General features: G+C 33.3%; 1 protein-coding gene across 2 annotated transcripts; it reads left to right on the forward strand.

Moving 5' to 3' along the window:
- The first annotated feature begins 224 nt into the window (after positions 1-224).
- Positions 225-19,044, forward strand: LOC148618908 (calcium-activated chloride channel regulator 4-like). 2 transcript variants are annotated; one of them, XM_088578264.1, is made up of 13 exons: positions 225-421; positions 806-1,094; positions 1,718-1,844; positions 2,028-2,187; positions 4,954-5,086; positions 6,957-7,066; positions 8,307-8,528; positions 9,575-9,871; positions 12,801-13,019; positions 13,348-13,624; positions 14,125-14,283; positions 14,698-14,898; positions 15,672-19,044. In XM_088578264.1, the coding sequence occupies exons 1-13, from the start codon at positions 278-280 to the stop codon at positions 16,097-16,099; spliced, it is 2,766 nt and encodes a 921-aa protein (XP_088434390.1). In that variant the 5' UTR covers positions 225-277; the 3' UTR covers positions 16,100-19,044. The 2 variants fall into 2 exon arrangements, with proteins under 2 accessions (XP_088434390.1, XP_088434389.1); XM_088578263.1 differs by having other exon boundaries at positions 227-421; positions 14,686-14,898; positions 15,672-19,041.
- The last annotated feature ends 444 nt before the right edge of the window (positions 19,045-19,488 follow it).

Below are 19,488 nucleotides of genomic sequence, written 5' to 3' on the forward strand. Positions count from 1 at the left end.
ATCATATCTTATTGTTTGGTAAAGATCAACTTAAAATTACAATCTTGTATATTAAAAATACAGGAAGATCCTGTTATCTCGAAAACTGTTTACACTAACTTTTTAAAAAGACAGTTGAAGCCAAAAGCAAATATCACACATACCCTCGGAAATCACACGAATCGTTTCAAATAACAGATCTTTGGGTTTTGATATGATTAATTTCAAATATCTTCCTGATTGGCAACTATAAAAAGGGTTATGGTTGCAGATAAATGCAGTTTACATATTGATTGTCATGGCAGCACTAATACTATATGCTAGCTGTTGGTTTATCTACTACAGTTATGCTATACGACTAAATAGAAACGGATATGAAGATGTTACTGTATACATTGGAGACAACGTACCGGAAGGTTCAGTGTCACTTCAGGAAATACAGGTTTATAACGTTTTGATTTTAAAAATATATCACATATGAATCAAATAGTTTAGGACCTTTCATATGGTATACCTTTATATCATGGTGGTCTCTAACATCACAGCTAAAATGAATTAAATAGAAGTGGTTTTTTTATGCACCATAGCTGTTAATAATATAGCTACGAAACAGTGTCTTGACATTATTCTGTGCATTTTTTAAAAAATCAGATTTGCCAAAATGTCATGCATACACCATGTGGTAAAAAAATGTTTGGAACATTGGTCAAACTTTTCATTCGTCCTTTATTATGCTTCTCTGTTTCTTAGTTTTATTGCGTTGTGAACGAAAAGTTAAACAAATGAGTGACTTCAGTATAATATTGTCTTATCTTTCTACTTACAGGACTGGCTCACTGAATCCTCTAAAACCCTATATATTGCATCGCGTTACCACGTATTTTTACGGAATATCACCATTCGAGTGCCAAAAAGCTGGTCAAGTAAGCCTTTTTACGAGACCGTTAGTGGAAGTGGTGGAAGCAGCTCTAATATAATAATAGATGAGGCTAACCCCCTCCTTGGCAATAAGCCATACACGTTTGGTCAGACCATGTGTGGGAAAGAGGCACTATATACGCATTATACACCTGATGTCATAAAACAAGGCAATACAGGAATTTTTGGCAATTTAGGTAATTATTCAGTTACGTATCTTACACTATACTAACAGCAATTTCAATCTTGATTAACCTTTCATTCACTACCAAGAACATTATATGATTAAATCTACAATTTAGATTTTCTTTATATCAAAACAGACTATTTTGTTTTACAATAAATGTTTTTATTATATTTGTTGAAATTAATTTTTTTTTCAAATTATATCAGACTAAAACGACTTGAAATTTTGACCCACTTATAAAAGACAAATAACAAATTATGTACATGTACTTCATTGAATAAAATATAAACAAATGTTAGCGACATAATAAATATTACTGATTATCGACCGACTGGTCTTCGGCAGGGGGTATAAAATTAAAAAGAGTTTATTTAAGCACACTGGAAAAGTTAATGAGTCTTAGATCTAGTATGACCTAAAACGTTTTACAGCTCTTTGATATTTAGATATGTATGAACACATTTTCCTTGTTATGTTTTGTTTTCTATTGTGCTTTTTATTATTCGCAATTTTTATTCCTTTTTAAATAGCACAAGCCTGAAATTTATTCATGTTGTAATTCAGTTGCTATATTGACGATGAATTGTCTTGATTATTTGTTATTCATTGTTTGCTGTTCATTTTCATTCACAGGTAAAGTATTTACTCACGAATGGGGACATTTACGATGGGGATTGTTTGATGAGTATGCATCAGTTAAAGACCATTTTGGAATTCCAATTGAATTTTATCTCCAAAAAGGAAATTGGGAACCTGTAAGGTAAATACAATTACTAATACTGTTTTCATTATTATAGTTAATATTATCATGTTAAAATTAAAAGTTATAACAAAATTACCGAACTCATAATCATATATCGGGAAAGTTATTAAATAGTACAAAGTACATTGTTGGATTTAAGCAAAATTTATAAAGCAATAAGGTTACAAGTCATTTTTATAGATGTACACTTGATGTGAAAGGCCAAAACCGGAAGTGGAACGATCAAAAATGCAGATTAGACAATAGAGGAAAACCTGAAACAGGTTGTCGGTTTCGACCATATCGTGACCACAGAGCAACTGCCAAAGGATCAATCATGGGGCATACCTTTATACCGTCGGTACGTATAAAAACACATTATAAATAATGTTTGTAATCAAGGGTTTTATATTGGTCCAAAATGCGTTACATATTTCATATTCTTTTATTTCCATCTGAGTCGGTATAGTGCCGCTTTTAACTGATTGACCCTAAAGGCGCTTTTCTAAGGAAACAAAAGGCACTTGAAGGTTATCCTGTTTCCCGATTGGCCAATACTGATAACTTAGTGGTGTTCGAAAAACTGCATTGAAAATTGAAAATTGAAATCTAGAGAATTATGAGTAAACACAAACGTTGACTTCGTCGGCTATCTTTTTTTGAAAGATAGTTCTTGTTTTCAATTCTAAGACATTTCATTTAAATCTGTTCATTTCAGTCATTGGTTGACACATCTGCTACTTACCCACGTTCACTTACATAAATATTCGTAGCCACCTTGCTAGTCATTGGCAGTTGCAGGCTATCAGAACCCGTTGACATGTCTGAAAATGATCTAGTGCGATGTCATTTAAAAAAAGATTTGCTTACAAATGTACACATAATACCAGCCTTGGAAACATTTTTCACTAAAATTGTTTTGATCTGAAGTTCTATTATATTTTCAAGACCAATCAGACTATATCCTGGACGTTCCATCAACCAATTGCAGCCAACGTTTACAATCATAAAAAATGCACTTGCATTCCCATATTGATTACTTATAATCAAAACCATTTGACTGTGTTTATACCTCTTTGCCTTTTTCCATATCCCGGCTGAACATGTCATTAATGGATACTTAAATATTGTGAAAATGCGTTATTTGATTTTCTGGCAAAAAATCATAGACACTATTGACAAAACATCAGAACAGTGAAGTACATGTATATAGTTTATGAAACAAGTCTTGACAATCAACTTTTCACCCTAAACTTTACTGACAGATAACTTGTCTGTTCTAACGTCCTGTGGTATTACTTCAGGTATTTTAATGTGCCTCTTCCGTCCGTTTGTTGGAAACAATCCTTTCACAATAAGCGATACCTTATAAACAGAAGTTCTTGTTTTTATTTGGTTCACTCTCAACCGGGAAGGATTGACCCAAGAACAACTCTGATAAAGCCATCTTTACAAATGTGGGTTCCCAAAAGAGTATAAGGTGACGTAAATTCTTTATATAAGAAAAACCATATTTATTCTTGCAAGAAAATATTTAAGTCTGATGTTTTTTGAAATTATTTACGTTCTAGTCGCCAAACGTTTTGTCGAATGTGATGAACCAAAAAGACCATAGGAATACCCGTGGGAATGTAAGATGCCTTACACTGATCTACACTGGTTTGAAGCTATGGTTATTGAAGAGCTATTAAAGAAAAAGAAGACGTCTTGATAGTATTCAATATATTTGTCCTTAAATAAGTGACGTCTCCTTACTACAAGGATATAACGATTAAAAAAAGTACCCTTTCGAACTTGAAATTAAAGAACTGATACACCTGCTACATATCTTAACCTATACCAAGAGGACATAGAAGGGTGGAAATTCAATAATATGAACATTGTGTTGGTTCTGACTTTCTTGTTGTTAACTTCTCCTTTCTAAGCTGCAATATAGCAACATCTCTAACCTATGTAGTATTCATTTCAAAGCCGATTATTTATACTGTCATGACTTGTGCACTTGTACACTGATTTTCCTAGTAGTGCAAAGTGCCTATAAAAGATACAAGTATGCGCAGTCCTTGCTCTAAGTTTTAAGGGCGTCATTAAGATTTGATTTCCCGTCTTACATATGAGACAATATATTTTCAGTCAGATATCATGGCTTCGTGAATTGCTAACCCATCGAACTTGACCTTTACGGATTCTATTCACTTTGAATGAATCTGCAAGAGCTTTACATTTTGTATTGTTGCATGTTTTTTAAACTTCAGTTGCTACATGTAATTATTTTTTATTCTGTTGCCTACATTAAGAATGAGAATTGTCCTTATTTTCTAGTTTTCAGGTTTTGACCACGCCTATTTTTCCTGCTGTCTCTAAATTGTCCTTCTGTTTTGGTGTATCTATACTATTTGTATCGATGTAACAGTAATGTGCCCGACACTTGTTAATTCGGGCCAACCAACTTATCAAATATACCCAACAATCATTAAACACAGAACCAACAATCTGGATATTTAATTAGATCATATTTCTATGGGTTGGTTCGAAATTATTTAGGAAAACGGGATTATACAAACAGATTTTTATCAAGATGTGTGTACGAATTTAGATTGAAAAGTCCAAGTGAGAAGTTGAGTTTCCATAATTCAATATCTATGATATCAAGTCGAAACAAGCCAATTATATCAGATATTACATTACTTATATATATATATATATCTATCTACAGACGTCTTAGAATGTGACGACTCTATTCGCTACACTGCTCCATCGGATCAAATTGATACAGGGAAGATATATAAACGTATAGAAAGGTCTGAAAAATTCCCAACGATGTTAGAACTGTCATATTTGCGAAGCAAAATTTGGTCGTTCCCTCCGCGGGACTCGAAGTCGTACCGCTGTGATATCTATGGCAACACCGCCTGCACAAAGTCCAGCGCCCTAGACCACTAAACCAGCTAGGCTATATGGAGGGAACAACCAAAATCTGCTTCGCAAATTTGACAGTTCTAACATCGTTGGGAATTTTTCAGACCTTTCAATACGTTTACATTATCTTCACTGTATCAATTTGATCCGATGGAGCAGTGTAGCGAATACATATATATATAAAACGAATGCACGTATATTTATATAGATCGAAGAGTTTTGTGACAGTAAAGACGACCAACAATCACCGAAGCACAACAGTCTCGCACCTAATTTACAGAATATACGTTGTGGTGGAAAAAGTGCGTGGGATGTTTTGAGAGATCATGCCGATATTAAAGGTATAATATACAATTTGAATATTGTCATTGATGATAAACTGGACGTTTTCCTTATTTTGATGATAGTTTACGGTGTGTCTATCCGCGCCATGGGAGCTGATTTGTTCAGGGTGTCGTAGTTTTCCTTCCACATTTCGTCTGCCCTAGACTTGACTTATCATGAGAAATTGGGTTCCGGTGCACCTGGTCCTTTCTCCCAGTTTTTAGTGGAGTTCGAGTTTCTCATTTACTTTTGTTACTTTGTATGTATTATTTTGGTTATTTTATGTTCTTTTTTATGTGCCTGTTTCTTATGTCTGGTCTCTGAACTACATTCTTTTCATTTCCGCTGGAATCTTGGTTCCCTTGATTACTCTTACATGAAAACGAATTTTCAACTGATTTTTGGTAACACATGAATTGTGATGATAAAATAAAGTAACAACATGTTTATAATTTCGTAATCATGAGATCCAACTTTATCTATTAAAAAATAAGCCATTTTAGTTATGTACAAATGTACATGTAGTATTGTTTTTATTTGAATGTTTACTTCTAAAATGTCAAAATTTGGTCTCCAACTATATATAAACTTTCATTGTGTGTAAATTTGGTTTTTAAATAATAGAATGGATTTATTTCTACTATATTTTCGATTTTGTTGAAATACTTTATTTATTTGTATTGCTGTTTAAATATATATATATACAACGTCTCAGAATGTGACGACTCTATTCGCTACACTGCTCCATCGAATCAAATTGATACAGGGAAGATAACGTAAACTTATAGAAGGGTCTGAAAAATTCCCAACGATGTTAGAACTGTCAAATTTGCGAAACAAATTTTTGGTCGTTCCCTCCGCTGGACTCGAACTGGTACTGCTGTGACATCTATGGCAACACCGCCTGCACTAAATCCAGCGCCCTAGACCACTCGGCCAGCTAGGCTATATAAAAATATAGCTTTCGCTGGCCGGGTCATTTATCATCGTAGGATTAATCTAGGGCTGTAACTTAGTACACGATGTATGGTAGTACGGGACAGTTCATCTAGGTGTTATTATGTAGGATAGAGGATCAAATTAATGATGCATGTCACAACAAATCAATATTATACAACGTCTCAGAATGTGACGACTCTATTCGCTACACTGCTCCATCGCATCAAATTGATACAGGGAGGATAACATAAACTTATAGAAGGGTCTGAAAAATTCCCAACGATGTTAGAACTGTCAAATTTGCGAAACAAATTTTTGGTCGTTCCCTCCGCGGGACTCGAACTGGTACTGCTGTGACATCTATGGCAACACCGCCTGCACTAAATCCATAGATGTCACAGCAGTACGAGTTCGAGTCCCGCGGAGGGAACGACCAAAAAAGTTTTTCGCAAATTTGACAGTTCTAACATCGTTGGGAATTTTTCAGACCCTTCTATATATATATTTGAATGTTAAGTGGATGCTCAATAACTACAGTGAAATGTGTTGTGAGCCAACGTATTGTATTTTTGAACACTGCTCTTTAGTGTGGCAGATAGATTATGTTAGCACTCAAGATTATCTTACATTATAAGTTTTGCCTTTGACTCTTTCTGGGTTATATCTATGTGCTGGTCTGACGTTTATCGTACTTTCCTTGATCTTTTTGACCGATATATCTTTCGTATACGTGACAAGATACACGACATTTTGAGAAATTGTGACATATCTCGGTATCATCTTTACTACAGTTTTGAATCAAAATAATTCAGAAGAGCAATGTTGCGATGCTTGAGTTTTGCTCAACAAAAGAAATTTCAAAAATAAACTTACATCATAATGAATAAAAATTCCACATGATATTGCATGTATACATCTTTTTGAAAAGATAACTATGTTTTTTTTCAGACAGTAATTCTGGTGACCCTTTAATTGACACGACGCCGTTCTTTTCATACATTCAACCGAATGATGTTGACAAGATAAGTCTAGTAATGGATACCTCAGGAAGCATGAACGTATGTTTAATGACTAACACATAATGAATTAGCAGTATTTGTGTAAAATAAAACAAAGATTATTATTTTATCTTAATGTATACAATACAATTAATTATATATAGAAATGTCTGAAAAATTCCCAATGATGTTAGTGAGTTGTGCATGCCAAAAACCACCGTTCTCACAATTAATTATCACTCAAAGTAAACTTCCCTATTTGAAAAATAACACTATTTGATATCTTCATCACTGGAAATTTTTCAAAAGAATTTTAGAAAATTGAGTTTTTGACAAAATTGTCTGCCCCTGAAATGATCATTTGCAAATTATAATTCATCTTTCAAATGATTTTTTATGGTACACTGCCAAAATAACGGGATATTTCATTCTTTAATCCATATACTACCTGATTATTACATAAACTGACACTTTGAAATATCGTATTCAGGATTCACTTGTCATATTCAACCAACTATTTCAGATTGTCGAACTCCTCCGTTTTTGTTCATTTCCTAGCATTAATATTTTTTACTCATTGATACCCACTTTTCTTTTCAAAATTTCATCAAACACATCATAAATTGTTATTTAGGAATTTTTAATGACTTTAGTGTCTTTAACATATAAACCTGCCGATCCAAAACTTATGGAAAATCCAGATAAATCCTTTTGCCGCCAAAATTTCAAATGCTTATATCTAAAAAAAAGCATAATTATCTATTTTTTTTTCCCATTATTGTTCTAGTATGAAAGATTGTACAAGATTTCACTACCTTTGTTATTCTTTAATAAAGTAGCGAACATCCTTAAAGTATCACCTCCTGTATCATTACTTTTCCCTTTTTAATGTCCAGTTTCCTTAACCAGCTATTGTATTTATCATTTTCTTTTCTATATCTTATTTATTCAAGTAATTGAGAAAAGGATATTACTCCGTTTCAAAACTTTTGCTAAAACTTCTAACATCTATTAATTTTGTAATGAGACTGTCGGTAACAAATCCATTTGATACTTATCATATATTATTTTTCAAACTAAAGAATGACGTGCTAAAGAATTTCTTTTGAATCTAAAAACGTTTCTTTCAAATTAAAACAACAGATTTTATTCAGACTCAACAATTATGAAAATAACGGATAGTAAGACTTAATCTGACCATTTAAGTTAATCAGTAATACTGTAATGATATCGACAAATTTGAACAGCCGTAATTTTATAAGTTGTAGTTAACATTCAAATTGTTATTATGCAATTTCAGGGACTAATTGGCTTGGCTAGAAACGCAGCAATCAGCCTGATTAAACTTATAATACCGGATGGTGCATACTTGTCTATAGTGACATTTGCTTCATCTGCACAATTAAAGAAAAACCTAACAAAAATTACTTCTGAAGACGACAGACAAAATCTTGTAAAAGCTTTACCAAAGTTTGCTGGCGGTGGAACATCAATAGGTTCGGGATTAGAGATGGCAATGGAGGTAAGTTTCAATTATATGGTTTTATGAACATTTTAGACAGAGTGCGGATATTAAGGTTGCTAGACACTCTATCAGAACACAACAAACTAATTTCCTTCGACAGATATTCAAGAACATTCTATTAATAATAGGCATTTCGGTTGTTTACAGTTACTTCAAGGTGACTTTGTGTGTTCCTCTGAACTTTGTGTGTTCCTCAGAAGAACTGATTGCAAAACTAAGGCTAGTCATGGTCAAGATTGAGATTGTTTTAAAGAATATTACAAGTTTTGATCAAATGTAATAATATTACACTTTTAAAAGTCATGTGCAAAATTTATCACATTCAAATTCTTATGACACAAAATACGTGTTGAACAAGGGAGAACACCAATACACGTCAATGTTAGTTAATATGCTAAGAAATGCTATGTTCACTTTACGAAATCGATGGTAAAGGAAAACTATTGACCAAACTTTACGACAAACGTGATGATTTTTCATTAAGAATTGTCAACTTTCCGTTCATCTGTGGCAACACCCCTTCAGCACCTGCGTATGGAGTGTTCATATCACAACTCGTACGTTATACCAGAGCTTGCCGGAACTACGCAGACTTTTTGTATCGCGATAGAACTGTAACAAATAGGCTTCTGGAACAGGGTTATGTTGCTACAAGATTGAAGTCATCACTACAGAAGTTTTGTGGCCGTCATCATGAACTCGTGGATCGTTCTGGTGTATCCATCTGCACCATGAAAACTGATTTATTCAACGGGTCATAGTTTTCCTTTCCTTGTTTGTCTACCCCGGACTTGACTTTTATGAGTAACTCGGCGGGTGTTTCTAGAAAAGCAGAGGACATACTTTGTATGTATGATTTTAGATACTTTATGTTCTTTGTTGTGAATGTCTGTTTTCCATGTCTGGTCTTTGTCCCTGGATTACATTCTTTTGATTACCGATATAACCTTGGTTACCTTGACTACTCTTTCATAATGTGTTCTTATTTAACTGAAAAACAATTGCACTCACTCTCAGTCGATACATTCTAAAATATATTTCAGGATTTTAGAAATAGACAACAAGGTTCGTCAATCAAAGGAAACATTATTTATTTGACGTCAGACGGGCAGGACGGGAGCACATTACTTCAACGCATACTGCCAGATATTATAGATAGTGGGGTAATAGTACACACCCTTGCAATAGGTATATATGCTGACCAACGTTTAAGTGAAATTGCGAAAGCCACTGGTGGATCAAACTACTTTGTTTCTTCACAAAATACTCTGAACTCTACATCACTGTTAGATTCTTTGTCAGAGCCATTTACTCAGGGAAAAAGCAACACTATAGTTAAGGTAGGTATAAATAAATATTGCAAATTTCAGTATGCTGTACACGTGCTTTAAGGAGTAACTTCTCAAAATCTGAAAATTGGTGCACAATAAAAATGTGTAATAAAGGATTTGTGTAAGTTTTACTATGACGCATTTCCAGGTGAAGACGGAGTTACAGAGTAGAGAAAGGTACACGGATGTTGGGCAATGTGAACTCTATTTTATGATAATGTGAGACCGCCAAATTGATTAGGATCGAAATCTCAAATAAAAGGTGCACAATGGGAATTTATAATAAAGATCCCGTGAAAGTTTCATTAATTTCCATTCAGTGGTGTAGGATAAGTTTTGAATAAGAGATTATTTGTACCCATGTACTTATGAATGACAAAGGCAATGATTTCAATGATTTGCTATCTGAAACCCGAAATTGATTTGGGTCGAAATCTAAATTACGAACATACACCTTATGAATACAATAAAGATTCTATGAAAATTTCATCAATTTCTTTCAGTGGATTGGGAGGAGTAACGGATAAGAGATGGGTACCTCCGTGTTCCCATAGTCAATATTTTTCTATGTGAAATATCATTTTGATCTAACTCTGAAATAGGAGGAACACAATAGGTATATAAAAGTATTCTATGAAAGTTTTATCAGTTTTTTTTAAATACAATGTAGTTCGAATGTTAATAGATACAATTTTGTTAATGAAATTAATAAGAAGTGTGCAAGTTTCATCCGTATTGAGGGCTTTGTCACAAATACCACCCCCCTCCCCCCACATTCAAGAATCTTTTATACGAATCCTTGTGAATTTCCAAAATTTACAAGATGCGAATGAAGCCACTTATTTACGAATGAGTTGCGAGTGCTTTACTTTGGTTACGAGTATGAACGACCACTTTACAATTAACTAAAAATGAATGCGATGACAGTTCACGATTCATTGCAATAAGATACGATCAGTTTACGAATGCATGCGATAATGTATCGAATAATTGCGAGTGCAATTGTGAATTTGTTCCAAACTTTTACGGATACTTGATGAATGGTTTACGATAACAAAGCGACTACTTCCGATTTAAGAACTGAAGGTCAGTGAGGGGAGAATAAGACAGAATTACCGAATATGGAGCATATTCATTATTCTATTTATTCAGTTAATCTGTTAAATGGCGCAATAAATAATTCGTTCGAAGTTGGTTTCGTTGTCGTTCTTATTAGTTTTTCTTGGTTGTAGATTGTTGCAACTTGTCAAAAACATTCATCATAATTACCGTTCAAGCGTGCTAATTCTCACTATTGAAACTAATTGTCAAGGACGTTAGCATGGCGTTGCCAGAAGAAACTTTTGTTCATTAAATTTTTGAAAAAGGAACGATCGTTAGCTGAATGATTACAATATTAGTGCGTTATAAAGACGAATGCAATCGGTTTCATATTTCATTTGTGACTAAAATAACATAAAGGCATAAAGAAGATCACACACACTTTTTTAAAGTCTTGTCTTCTATTATAGGTCTTTGAGTAGAAAGTGTTATCTTTGGTCTTCATAGGAGAGCTAGCTAGAATTCAATCAAATGTACTATTTCAAAATATTCTGGAACTTTTGTCTGATCACATATGATTGATTTAAGATTGCTTATGTCAAAGATTTCTACGACTATATACAACCGCGTCGAGGTAAAGAGAAGATGGAGTATTGTATGAATAACATATACCTAAGAGGGTGATAGAGCAGTTTGTTACCCGGAAAATTCATATCAACGTGACGATGTATTTTCAAGGGTGTAAAAACTATCACCTTCTACGCTACATGTTATTTATTTTATTGTACTGTTTATTATCATACTGTTCCATTGTTCTGTATTTTTTTTTAAATTAAGCACTAACAATAAATTAAGTTTTGTATGTTCGTCTTTCGTCTTTATTTTTTCTTCATTAATATTGTTAATATTAATATTTTCTTTCAAGTTTGCTCTTATTTGTTCCCTGTGGATTTTAGTCCATTTTGTGACCATCATTCTATGTACGAGTGATGGACCTTTTCCTGCTCACGAGCAGAAATGTCAATAAGATTATTTGTTGTTTGTTTGTTTGTTTTTTTTTGTTTTCATGGATGTGAATCCGACTCTTACTGTAGGTTTTTACGAAACAAAAAAAGAGGGATAAAGATTTCAGTGTATTGAAATTTACCAATCATGACGTTAATTCTCATTTGAACACTTTCTGTCCCGGTTCCAACATCAATAATTTTTCTTAATTGGACAATACAATTTGGTACAGATTCAATGTAAATTTGGTATCATAACTTTAAATTAAAAGAATAAACAAATCTGCTGAATTTCGTGTATTGATTAATGTTATATCAGTTTGCCCATATTGATTCCTCCAAACAAACGGCAGTCGTACCAAGACTTACCTACGGGATTAGTCAAGCTATCACAAAAATTGTCTTTTACTTATTTTGGTGAAGTAGTGAAAAGGAAACTTCATTACTTTTCTCCTATAAATTCAATTCGTTTTGTGTTCTTTTGGCATCTGTTCCGTTCGTAAAGACCCATTCAAATCGTTTGCAGTACCTGTGATGATCAGTAAAACGCTTTCCTTTTATGCTCATGTCATCCGAAAGGAATAATACAGCTGGTTATCTTCACCCCAATCTGTTCCAATTTGATTGTTTGATTCGTCATTGTGAAAATGGACTTTTTATTATGACATTAAGTGCTTGAAAGTATATTTGAAACGCGCAGAGTAAGCGTATGAATAAATATTTGTAAGTGTGCGCTACTGAAATTGACTAGACCAGATTTTATTATTTAAGTATATCTTTAACTTCTATATAAAAAAAAAAACTGAGTCTAACTGATACAGTTTGGATGAATTGATTCAGTTTCCTTCAAAATATAAATTATCCAATTACTTAGTAATCATTTTACTCCACAGGTTCAAAGCACACCTGTTACCGCCACGAACGATGCACCATTTGAGGATTCGTTTTCTATCGACGATTCAATCGGTAATGATACAGTCATACAATATACCGGTGAAACATTGATTGGAGTTAGACTTACAGTCACGACTCCAACAGGGGAAAACTTTACTAGAATTGGAAATCATTCAGACCAAGGCGTTATTTCAGTCAAGTTACCGGGAAGAGCTAAGGTACAATGTTATTTTCATAAATAAAACATGACTTGTGAAATAACTTAAAATACTGCATTACGCATAGCAGTTTTATTAGTACATGCATTTATAAACCTAAGTTCAATTAAAATTAATTTACCTGCGTAAAAGCGATTTACTTACGATTATTCTGTAGATTCGCGATCAATTTGGCATGAGATCGATGCCACTGATCCCATTAACAGATGAGTTGCATACAATTCAGTTCTAGTGATAAATTAGATTTGAATTTTAAATTCTTTATTTTAACCAATGTTTTGCGTTGAGCAATGATAAAATAACGATAAAATAATTCTGTTTGAATTAGGTTGGACAGTATAAAATACGCTTATCCTCCAATAATGGTAACACCCTACAGGGCACCTTAGGAGTGCAATCAAAACCGTCAGATCCAAATGAAGAAATCATAAATATTAAAGCTTGGACTGCCGACTCTAATGTTACCTACAGTGCAACAATGCAATATCCAGTCTATGTATCAGTACTCAAAGGCCACATGCCTGTATCAAACGCTGATGTCACTGTTACAATTGAAAATAAAAACGGAAATGGCACAACTTTAAAACTACTCGACAATGCGATTGGTTAGTAAAAGCTTATAATTTTCAATTTAAAGTAGACTTCAAACATACTGTAAATTAAAAAAATATTGTATGTACTAAACATTCTAGTCAAATCTGTAATTTTATCATTGCAATTTTGATTAAAAGTCCCGCATCGGTAACGTTATAAGTTCATATTGCTATTTTTTATTAGTGCGATTAAGATCAGTCTTATCTCTCGCAGTGATGAAATCATCGAATAGTTTCTGAATTTGCAGTATATAAAGTTAAAAAAAGTGTCTTAATTACCAAATTGAACAACTTTTTTTCGGAAAAAGTTCCAAATATTTTCCCCGTAAGAGTTTACACACCAAACAATCATTTTAAAACATATTTAATTTGCAGGATAAATATATTATTCAACCCCTTACTTTACCTCAAAGATCTGACCTAAAAACCTTGAATCATGAATAAATAATAAAAAAATATTGTAAAGTTATTTCATGGTTACATTAATTGACTTTCTTTTCCGATAATAACAGGTGCGGACACTATTAAAAACGATGGAATTTACTCTGCATTTATTTTGTCAAAATTTATCAAGAGCGGGGGAAGACACAGCATTAAAGCACAGGTTGAGGGAGTGAATGCTTCTATTACGGTTCCTGTATCTAAAGCAGCAAGCCCTTCAGATGAAGATGGTAGGTATTAGATATATCAGATTCACTTTTTTAAGATAAAATATAAAACATATAGAGTATAAAGTATATAAAGCTTTATGCTGTGATGCAAACCGTTCTTAAATGTTACAAATCAACTGGGAGGAAACTTGAATGTTGCGATGAGTATTAGCATAGATTAATTATTATCAATGTAATACAAACAAACCAGTGGCGTAACAACATTGTCATTTCTTAAGCTGTTGAAAAACCTTAAAAAACAAAAATACACCAACAAAAAGAACAAATACAAACCCGACAAAAACACACAAATTTTGCATTGCCGTTGAACAAAACGGCAAGAAAACTAAAAAAGAAATATTGAACGTATTCAAATAGACATTGATGCATACATTAAAATAATATATTCTATAATTCCTATAGATTCTGTGAAAGAGAAACCATTACAGAATTTTCAGCGAACAAGAATTGGTCAGACGTTCAATGTAGAACAATATAAAGAACCTTCGTCACCAAATATTGACCAAATACCGCCGTCTCCAATTCAAACATTAATGTTGGAGAAAATTGATGACGAGAACAAACAGTACATTCTGTCCTGGAACGCTGTCGGAGACGACTTTGATTCTGGAAAAGGTAGTTTTTAACCGTTTTTTAAGAAACGTTTGAAATACATGTTATTGTGTTTTGATAACAAACAATTTTATTTCAGGAATGACTGTGATACTTTTTCAGTCTATGAAGAAATAACCTCAATCGCTTGTTACACAGGTTACCTAGTGTGCATCATGGTCTTTGAGGTCATTTCAAATAGACAAAGTATAAAATTCATTCCTTATAATCTAATTTTAGTATCAAAATTCAACGAATAAATCATTAAAAAAGTTAATGACGTCAGAGTCACAACACTAAAGTGGTTTATGGGATGATGGATTTTTTTTCCAATCCAATCAGAAAGCATTTTACTTCTGAAATTAAATAGTATACAGACAACTTCAAAGTTACGCCTTTCCACTTTTAGAGAAGAATGAAATACAATTGAAACTTTTCCTTTCACATTTTCATTTTAACATAAATTAATTAACACAGAAAAAAAGTATTTAGAATATAAAGGTAAATTTAAGAAAAAAATTAATATCAATGTCAATGAGAAACATGAATGATATAATATTTTTTCACGCATCTATCGAATTAGTCATAGAAAGTTCGTGGGGATCCAATGACTGTGTTTAAATGTAGTAAATGTAGGAACATTGATTCAAATGGAAGACAAAATGGCAATGCATACCTGTATAAAACCTCCACGCAAGTACATACACCAATAGATTAAAGATTTGAAGACAGATAAATTATGAAACACAGGTATATCAAGAAACGTTTTACCTGTTTTGTTATTTTTGATTTGTTAGCTCAATCTTACGACATAAGAATAGCAAAAGATCATAATAGCTTAGTCAGTAATCCTGACAAACAAGAGACTCTCCCAAACAAACTAACGCCGAAAAGTCCAGGTGAGGTAGAACGATTTACTGTGGACCTGAACGGACGAGATATCGAAAATACAACATACTACGTAGCTGTGAGAGCTAAAGATGACAAAGATTTGATGGGGAACATTTCTAACCCTGTTTCGATTTCAATTCTGGTTGAAAAATCGTGGACAGCACCGTTAAAATCTGAGCCAGTGGTCAACACTAGTCATGAAAATCTCTTAATGGGAGTGGTTGTTGTCATTGTTGGTATTGTCGTCATAGCTCTTGTAGTGGTTGTTGGTATTTTTGCTAACAGCTTCTTCCGCTGGAAAACCATAAAAGAAAAACAAGGGCTTAAGGTTTAACGCAGTTTCTCCTTCTTTTCATTGTAACTTTTTACAATGTCTGTTTCTTAGTTCTCGTTAAAAATGTTTTATTTCTAGTCACCTGGCTTTGAACTAATGTCATCACTTGGCGTCTGTCCTCGTACGTCGTCGTTAACTATTTTTCAATTTTTTCTCCTCCTCTGACACTACTTGACCAATTAGAACCAAACTTGGTATGTATGTTTCTTGGGGTATCCTGCATAGAACTACTGTATATATTTTTGATCTGTCGAAAAACATGACACCGTTACTAAAAATAGAACATAAGGGTTAATCAGATGTTTTTCGACTATATCCCCGAAGCCGTAAGGTTTAGCAAACTTTTGACAACGTCAAAGTGTGTAGCATGATTTTGTTATAATGTGTTAAACCATGTTAGAGTTATTGCCCTTTTTCAACGTTTTGTTTTGCTATTTTAAATGGGTTTTTTATTTCAAAAATCTTCTCTGACATTACTTGATTAATTCAAACCAAATTTGCTATGAATGTTTTTAGAGTATTTTGCACAGAAACAATGTGTGGATTTTTTATCCGTCGAAAAAAAAAATGACCGCAGTTACTAAAAGTAGATAGAAGGGTCAGACAAAAGTTTTTCGTATATATCACTTTAACCGTTAGGTCTAGCCAAATGTTGACTTCGGATGAAATTGTTCAACAATGAACTCCATCTCAAATTCAGGTTTTAGTCTGTCTTTTTCGACGTTTTATTCCTATTTTTAATGTTATTTCTTTCAAATATCTTCTACTCTGAAACTACCAGACCAATTGGGAACAAAATTAGAGGACGCTTACCCTACCGATGCACCCGGTCCATGTTCCCAGACTTTTCCTTGTTAGAGTCATTGCCATTGAAAGGCAAGCATTTAAACATTAAATAAGGTGAGCGATTAAGGCTTTTAGGAGCCTCTTGTTTATTTATAAATACGTTTTTCTTTAGTGTTTGTTTTGTTGAATCTTCCGTTTTTCACAAACAAGTATTTTCCTTGCTAACCTTTGAATAAGGTATGATTTTTATTTATTTTCTACAAAAAACATTCGTCGAGCACTCTTAAGCTCTTATTCTTACGTTACGATTACACATTTTATGAGTTGGATATGTTATACCCTAATCTAAAATAATGAAAAAGCGTTCCGTGTAGTTGTTTTCTTTTGTGTCGTTAAAACATTGATATTCATATGCATAATGATTGTACTAACATATTCATGTAATTAAACTATTTATTTATGTGCTCAAATGATATTCAATGAACATTAAAACATTCAGAAGAAAAATGGTAAAAATCTTTTTTTGGATAAAAATCATATACATATGAAATTAACTAGAGTGTACAAGCTCGTTCGTCCCAATTACAATTTCTGTGCGGTCATCGATATGACATAAATGACAACAATAAATAAAATATTTACACACACTTTAACCAAACTGACCACTCAATTGTTTTAATTGAAATTTAAAATTTAGGATCCTTGAAAAAATATATCACCACACGAATAGTCCATTTTAAAGTACACAATATCAATTACAGAGAGAAGAACTCTAATTTCGAGAGCTTAGGACAACAATGCCATGCAGCTGCAATGATAATATCAAAAGTATAGGCAATCTGTCAAGTCCCGCTGTAGTTCTCTGAATCTCCGCTGTATTTCTGTAAATGTGATGATTTTTTTTCAATAAAAGTCAACGTCACCTACGTAGTCATGGACATATACATTATAACTCATTCTTGTCCGAATCAACTGTTAGGTATTCATCACATTCGTACGAAACTATACGCCGTACCTCTGTCTAAATAACAATCATTTTCGGTGAATGTATGGCTGCACAGGCAACTGACCTACATTTGCTTGCATATAAATTGATGGCCATCGTGCTTGATTTTGAAAATCAAATGTTTTTAGACCCGTTTGCATAACTGAAAAAACGACATTCATTCTTGAAAGTCAATTTTGCTAACAAAGGTCCAGATGCTTTAAACCCTGGCAATAACTTACATCATAAAAATATTACATTACAGGTTCCTTCTTACTTTAAGGACCAGTCAGTTACACTCATTTTCTTCACCTTCACCAAACCAGTTTTAAAAAAATAGAACTGCGCGATCTCAAACTTGTCGAATTTAAACCAAAACCGCCTAACTGTGTCTATTCCAATTTGCCTTTTAATTATACTCCCGTTGGACATATTATCTTGCCGAATAAGTCGTTTATAATGCAAGATATTCTTACAAATGGTCCTAAATACCGTGAACCCCAGCACATAAATTAGAACATAACATCAAAATTTGATGGATGCAGAAATATGCAAGGATATGGACAAGAAAAGAAAAAAAGAAGAAGTCGAGAGACATTCTCTAATTGGATAACAAAGTCTTTGAAGAATTCGGCGCCTCAGAATGTCAATGGTTTCCAAAACCAACTCTATTATCAACGATCCTCATGTCAATATGACTTTGTCGAATCATCACGACAAGTGCGTCATTGTTTCAGTAGAAAAAAGCACATACCAACATAGTATTTAAATGCAAAAGGTACTATATTGACTGTCCGATTAAGGAAATGGGTCTTCACAGTTCATACACCCTTAGTTCTATGACCAAGAAAGACATGTCCTTACAAACAGAAATATATTGCCTAGTGCACGACTAATCCCCTATCAAAACTCCAAACAACTTGACTCACGGCAGTCAAAGATGTACTTAATAGTTTCTAAGATAAAGTATACTCTAAAAGCGGGGTGTTTCAGATATGGATTCTCAAGAATTCAAAAGACCTACAAGAGTGTTTTTCTTCCAGTAGCCTTACTTTTTGTATTAATATATAAACTTGACTTTTCTACCTTGTCACCACACTGCAACATGACAAGCTAAAGTCAGTTCTTTGCGACCTTATTCACAAATGCTCTTATACAAAACAGGGAGCTAATATGTATGCTTATTTTTTTACTATGTAGAGAAAAGGCTTATTTTGTAAAGAAACACACGGATTCTAATAAATAGTATTCTGATGTTGTTAAATTGTTGAAATCTCTGGTCGACAACATTTTTGTCGAATTTAGGACACATGCTTTCCAGCAGACCATCGGAATACCCATGGAAACGAATCGTGCACCACTCTTGAACGATTTATTCCTACATTTCCATGAAGCCAACAAAGGCTCCCACAGAAAAAAAGAGAAGCGATCAGCTTGGTTCTTCAGTTGCAGTTTCTGTTATATAGGGTAATCAAGGTAACCAAGGATATAGCGGTAATCAAAAGAATGCAATCCAGGGACAAAGAACAGACATGGAAAACAGACATACACAACAAAGAACGTAAAGTAACTAAAATCATACATACAAAGTAACAAAAGTAAATGAGCAACTCGGACT

The sequence above is a fragment of the Perna viridis genome, chromosome 4 (genome assembly GCF_037379345.1).
Source record: "Perna viridis isolate PV_CMFRI_1.1 ecotype Kerala chromosome 4, ASM3737934v1, whole genome shotgun sequence".
Taxonomy (NCBI): Eukaryota; Metazoa; Mollusca; class Bivalvia; order Mytilida; family Mytilidae; genus Perna; species Perna viridis.

Bases quoted from the DNA above. Each gene is read 5' to 3' on its own strand.
- LOC148618908 (XM_088578263.1), top strand. From the start codon at position 278: ATGGCAGCACTAATACTATATGCTAGCTGTTGGTTTATCTACTACAGT. The intron at 2,188-4,953 runs GTACGTATAAAA...ATATTTATATAG, and splicing joins GGCATACCTTTATACCGTCG to ATCGAAGAGTTTTGTGACAG. The intron at 13,020-13,347 runs GTACAATGTTAT...TGTTTGAATTAG, and splicing joins AGTTACCGGGAAGAGCTAAG to GTTGGACAGTATAAAATACG.